This window comes from Branchiostoma belcheri, unplaced genomic scaffold (assembly GCF_001625305.1).
Source record: "Branchiostoma belcheri isolate BF01 breed outbred unplaced genomic scaffold, Haploidv18h27 scaffold100, whole genome shotgun sequence".
NCBI lineage: Eukaryota > Metazoa > Chordata > Leptocardii > Amphioxiformes > Branchiostomatidae > Branchiostoma > Branchiostoma belcheri.
The window spans coordinates 258,275-265,205 of NW_017802381.1; the positions used below are offsets into that span (position 1 = coordinate 258,275).

General features: G+C 38.0%; 1 protein-coding gene across 1 annotated transcript in view; it reads left to right on the forward strand.

Moving 5' to 3' along the window:
* LOC109473353 (carbohydrate sulfotransferase 12-like) overlaps nt 1–6,931 on the forward strand; it is a 15,654-nt gene that overhangs the window by 4,462 nt on the left and 4,261 nt on the right. The window contains exons 2-5 of the mRNA XM_019773221.1: nt 723–811; nt 1,542–1,867; nt 4,712–4,829; nt 6,521–6,661. Of these exons, the coding sequence (XP_019628780.1) occupies nt 723–811; nt 1,542–1,867; nt 4,712–4,829; nt 6,521–6,661 (674 nt within the window). The remainder of the gene's footprint in view (nt 1–722; nt 812–1,541; nt 1,868–4,711; nt 4,830–6,520; nt 6,662–6,931) is intronic.

The window sequence follows — 6,931 nt, forward strand, 5'->3', positions numbered from 1 at the left end:
TTTTTTCATGCGTGCGTAGTTAGCGTATGACGTACATGTAGTAAATAATGAGTTCGGTCAAGAAATTCGGAAAATGAGCGGGGATTTGTCATTTCTACTGGCTGAAATTAAACCCAAACGCTCACAACAACTATTCGTAGCGCGTATAAATATTTCGACCTGTCACCATAGAAGAGCGTAATTTACCGAAGAAGATGCAGCACCATTGTGGACCAATGCAATCCATTGTGGAAGCCAGCTGAGTATAAGTACGCACCTCGTTTTCGTGCAAGATCACGTGCGTTCGCGCAGCGCCGTACTCTCGCGGGACCGCTTTTCAAAATGGCCGCGGAGATTGGAATTACGTATATTTTACAACGATAGGCTGAAACCTCACCTTTCCCGATGACCAGGAATGCTGGAATCGCTAGAGGGTCTATTATACACCAGATTTGCTAAATAATTATGAAAATATTATGCAGGTTTTTATAGACTTATTGCACGTTTTTTTAATAGTCTCTTGTCTAAGTATCTGCCAAATTTCATGGTATTTCGTTGCATCAAACTGGAGATATACTTGATTTTCTTGGAAGCAATGTGTTATCTGTATTTCCCCTATTTTTCGGGACCAGGCTTTAACGTCCCAGAGTTGAATATGATACAACGAGAGTGAATTTATATGACATACAATTGTATCCTTTCAAAAATCGTATCTGACGTGTACCTTTCCTTTTTTCCTCGAGACGACTGGGGTAACTTAGCGGAAGCTGAGGAGGAACAGTCCCGCAGACTGGCCACGTTTAAGGCATACTGTGAGAAAAATATCTCAACGGTAACGTAACGATGGTTGACGAATTTCTTTGCACAACTATAAAATAACGGTTCAGGTATCTTTCTGCAAGTTTTTATACTTCATTTTGAAACTGGGTGTCACTACAGTAAAAAACATGGGATGCCGAACGGGACTAATTCCCCCATCACGGGCCATTACCGGAGAGGATTTCTCACGACATCTAACTGCAGTAGGAAGTAGAACAATTTACTCTAAGAAAGGTAGCAGGAGAAATACCGGGGTATTGGTAGGTTTATAGCCTCCCGCTATTAATGTAGAGCGTAATAGTTAACCTATGCTGATGAAATTATTTACGTAAGTAGCCTTTTGTGTTTCGTTTGGTATCCACTCTGCTTCTGTTTCTCTGAACAAACGAGCACCAACAGTTTGCTTCAGTGTTAGCATAGTAATTAATTAATAACAAAGATGTACATATAACCAACAAAAAATGACTAACAATTTTTTCTTAACTTTGTTAAATTACCTTCCCCATGTCTTACAAAAACAACACTAAATCTTTTAGTGCATATAGCACATTTAAAAATGAGTATGCTTGCATTAAAAAATGAGTCCCAAGGGATTACTTCCCTGCTAGCTGTAGCGTCCCTGTATTGCTCAAGGTATAAAGACACGGAGTACTGACGAAACATAATATCTTGATTTTGCGGCTGAGTACTTGAGTTATAATATATTTATTGCGTCCTTTTAAAGTTTTTTTCTCCATTTCCAGGGTGATCCAAGGAAAGTCAGTGTTCAGAGCCACCTATTGTTTTATGATAACATTAAAACAATGTACTGCTACATCCCTAAGGTTGCATGCAAAACAATGAAACTATTATTTTACAATCTAGAGCACAATACAACCGAAAGGTTGATTAGTGTTGGTACTGCCGATTTCAAAGGAAGGAAAGATAATTATATCGCTCCTAACGAGCACAAGGGTGGCTGGATCCACTCACGAGGGCATAAAAAAATGAAGCACTACAGTGAGGAAGAGCTAAGTCTGCGTCTTGCGACCTACAGGAAGATCATCGTTGTTCGTGACCCGTTGGAAAGGTTAGGTTTACTTTTCTTAATATAATTTAGGTATTTTATTAATGTAGCGCCCGACGAATAGTGTTGTTTCTCATTTTACCCTGACTGGACACAAGTGTAATGGAAGTACGTGTATTCCGTCAACGACTTCTATTATAAGTGCAAAGCGCACTGCGTCGTTTTCACTATTATTTTTTATTATAAGACGTAATGAGACCCTTGCAATTTGAACATATGCAAAAGTTGAGAGCAATAAGTCGGTCCCTGTAATGTAGCTAGCTGCCGCCGTGCCGTGTACCTGCTAAGCTGCTGTGCTACGCCGAAGGGTGGTCATTCAAGCTATACCAAAACAGATAAATGTAGAACTTGTAGACCCTTTAAGGCAACAATAAACAAGTTTTATGGATGACATCCTCCACAGACTCCAGATCTAATGCGATAGAGTTAAGGGGGACAAAAGAGAAAAAACAAGACTCCTGGCTCATTCTCATTAGGATGTGTAGCCTCTACCAGGCTTGGGGAGGCGGCTGGAGAGAGTAGAAATCGGCCAAATAGAGAGATAAGCATGGCAAGGGAGTTTGTCCGTTGAGAGAACAGTTCGCCGCACCCCAAGCCTGTCGGGAGTCGCCATTTCTTTGAAGTCCACTAATCGCTATCTTATAGGTACCAAGTAGCTAAATTACACTTTTATTGCTTTGCGACTGTGCCGTGACGGACAGTGACATGAACAATTCAACATGAGGTCAAGAAAATTTCATAGCGGTACATTTTCCGTCCATAGCGGTGCATTTTCCCATCAAAAGAAACGCAAAACTCCAAGAAAAGAGAACCCTACAATATTCAAGACCATCCCGAGAAGCAGCATGGGACCCCGTTTTCAACCTGCATGCTTCCCTGTCGCTAACGGCGTGGGGTACAATAGCCGCTCAGGGGTACAATGGCCGCGCCGCACCCGGAACACACTTAAAAGTTACCGTGGGGTGCAGCCGGCAATAATCCGTGTTAACTAATATTATTTCCAATATCAGTATAACTATATATTTTTTAATTCCCGACAGTATACAGTTTGTTTAACCATAGTACCGGCCGGCGCTGTCTTCTCCAGACGTATACACATGGGCACGGCTCCCCACGACGCGCTGGTTGGTTTATTGCTTAAATGATCTTCTGCGCTGAGATAGTTCTTTTGTTGGATTAATGGGGGGATTACTAATATGCCGTTTGATCATGGCGACTTCCGACAGGCTTGGGGTGAGACGAACTGTTCTCTCATTGAACAAAATCCCTTGGCATGCTTATCTCTCTATTTGGCCGATTTCTAATCTTTCCAGTCACCTCCCCAAGCCTGGTAGAGGCTAAAGATGTGCAGAATGATGATTTTAGGGTCGAAAAAACGATTATCTGCTTCTTTAGGCACACCAATCGCATTTCTTAGGAAAACACCTCAATTAATGATTACCCAAAAATTACAGCTTAATTTTCATAGGAAGTTACCGAATTTATGAATCTATGAACATCGACAAGATATTTTTTAAAACAATGCAATTTTTGTGCAGCAAAACATCGGAACATCAGAATGAACCGGGTGTATAAAACGCCGTTATGACATTACCTCAAAATCCAATAGTTTAGGCATCAGTGTTTATGGAACTACTTATGTAGTACATTATATACTGGCACATATACACGTATCGAACACATGAAGATAGCTAAGTGTAGTTAACTTTGGAAGCAAAATCTCAAAGAAGGCTACAACATTTGAGTCTGATGAGGACATTGAGGGTTATTGTCCTTTCGATGCAAATGTTTTCTACTTTACTATCAAATATATCGTAGACTATGCATGATTATGTATAATGGTCAAGAGGAATATATATAATTATGTATAATTATATATAATTATATATAATTATGTATAATACTATACATACTATGTATATTATTATACATAATGGTTAAAAGGGATATGTACGTATAATGGTTAGAATAGTTGTGTGCAATTATGTATAATGGTGAAAACAGCTATATATATTTATGTACAATGGTTACAAGAGATATGTATAATTATGGGGAAATGGGTTATCTATAAATATGTATAATGGGGGAAGTGGTTATGTATCATTATATATAATGGGGAAGAGGGTTATATATAATTATGTATGATGGTAAAAAGGGATATATATATATAATTATATATAATGGACAAATCATTATATATAATGATTAATATTAACATATATAATTATGTATAATGATAGCATAATTATATGTTATTGGACTACTCCCTAGGGACCAATTGAAACATTCCGCATAATTGTCACATAAAAAAAAACATCTTTTTTTTAAATAAAGCCTAAATATGCAATGGAAATAATCAAGACCTTCCATGTAAAAAAACCACCGCCATCTTAGATTTTCACCAATGACGTCTTCAAATTAGCATACATTATGCAGAACTATTGAAAAATTACATTAAATTAAATAAGATGTTATTCATGTCACAAAGAACGTGTAACTGAGGCTATCGCTCTTGACAGAACTGGTTGAAGGAACCTGACAGAGGGGAGCAAGGGGCCAGTACCTGGCCTGGGCACTTAGGCAGGCAGGCAGGAACGTGTAACTTAACACAAAAGCCTAAAATGTTAAAACTTAAATTACAGAATATCGCAAACATGACTCTCAAAAAGTTGTTGCCATGGCAACACGAAAAATTGTTAACTTGTCTCACTGGTATACTTATTTATTTTTATAAAGTTATCTCACTAATTTTGCCCACTGTAAGTTTCTGCAGGCATTTTTAACCCCCGTCCTCGTCTAGGTAGGGTTAAACTTTTCTAAATTGAACTGGCTTCATCGTCACCTTAGGTTGGCATCTGCGTGGCTTAACAAGTTTGTCAACATGGCAGCACATGGAACTTTGAGCTGGGTGAAGGGTTTAAATCGTCGCCTGACAAACTACCGAAGGAGTATCCTACCAGACCAGGTACGGCGCTTTTCCGTAGGTTGGAATACATACTTACTTACATTACGGTGGTAAAATCTGGGTTGCAAATATCCCTTTTTTTTAAATCCCAAACTTTGTTCGTTCGTGTTTAATCTGTGTAATTTAAACCTCCCGTCATTTACGATTGACCTGCAAAAAGAGGCCATTCTTCCTCCGTGCCACGCAACAGAAAACAGTTTCCCGGACAGTACTTATTTTAATTTATTTTAGCCATATAACATTTTGCGAAAAATACTGTCGTATTCGTTGGTGACGTTACATACTGTAATAGTTTTTTTTTTTTTACACCAGTGTCAATAACGCCTCTTTCGGGCTTAATGACTTGCAAGGAAATTCCATTCAAAATTGAAAAAAATCAGAGTCTAACATACCTCATTTACCTCTCAAAATGGTTGTTACGGTTGATCCCAAAAACGTGTTGAATGGGATTTATTTAATATCCTCAATTTTGAAAAATAAGTAATTTAGTGCAAAAAAATGGCCAAACTATCCTTTTACCAATATGTCGAAAAACTGTAAATTTTATAAAAACTATACTTAAAGTCAGATGTCTAAAACTCGACTTTTGACCTTATTCCTAACCGTAAAAAATAACCATCTTTCGGTGCAAAATTATGAACAGTTATTAAGTTAATGAAAACAGCTAACATGACGACAATTCGTTTATTTGTTTATTTTGTTTTGATTTCTCTCATAGTGAAAGGGAGGAAACAGATACATACGCACCTTTAGAAGTTGCCCTCCCCAATACAAAAACACATATACAACATTAAAATTACATGGTCAATAATAATAAGTATAAAAATACACAGAATAGGCTATCAATACAGAAGGTTAAGCATAATTCGAATTTATCTAGTCGGTAGTTATAATACATTGTGTTGAAACAAGACTTAGACAAAATGACAGTCATAAATTAACATGTTGTAGTGTCCGAAGAGATGTGTAGTGTCCCTGGTGATTGTATACCAGTGATTTAAGATAAAATATGCGAGTGAAATAACATATTTTAGAACAATGTTGTAATTTTTAAAGAAATGCGTACCCTCTTTTAGTTCTGTAATGTCATACTTCACATTGGAAGCAAATCAATGGAGGATACAACGAATTTTCTTGTTATATGCCAAATGAGATGTAGTGTCTGTAATGTCCGTACTGTGCCATTGTAACGTAATGCACTAAGGTTTGAAGGAGCGTATCTTTAAAACCATTCATCGCTATCCAGAAATTTAAAAAGCACCATGCATGGCCTGGTATCACTTGTAGGTCTGGTTTCTGTACTGAAAGTGGTACATTTTGAAACTTGAAAAAAGTGCAACACCCTGGTACACCCTGATCTTGGAATAGACGAATGGGGAAAATACCGAAGCAACAGACCCCCGAGAATGCGTATTTCAATACATAAAAATGGATTAAAATATCCAAATAACTCAAACTTCTAGCTTTGCAGCAGGATTTTACTGTACTTTCCAACACAATGAAAACGGTTTAAGTGCTCCTATTTGTGTCATGAAATCTGCAACCTCACAGTTTGCATATAAGGCAAGTGACTATAATTTGCAAAACGTTAACATCTGTGGTATCCCTGTCTATTTGAGATTCTAGTTGTGAGATGTATGAAGCTTATTTAATTCCTATCTTAAGGGTAATTTGTATTCTATCCATTCTAGTCGAGCATTGTAAAAGAAGAAGCAACATTCAACGCAACAAAACCAGTGCCTTTTCGAGATTTCCTCTTTGGTGTTTCGCAAAAGGTAATTGTGGACAATGAGCACTGGACATCGTTCAACAGGCTGTGCCAACCATGCCAGGTACTTTGATAAACTCCTTCCGTAATTCAGTTTTTGTCATACCAGGCCGCGAAAACGTTCGATACAGGAATTACGGCCCTTGTGATAACTAGCGGTACGGCCCGTGGTTCTCTTTTATTACCACATGGACTTGAATAGTTGACTATTCACACTGCGCAGTCATTGGTACATCCTTTATGAGTTATGGGGCAGTGCCGGAGTCGCGCGGCGAGGCCGAGTCCCACTATATAAATTATAGGATAATGGGGTGGGTCAAAATTGTTTTTTTTT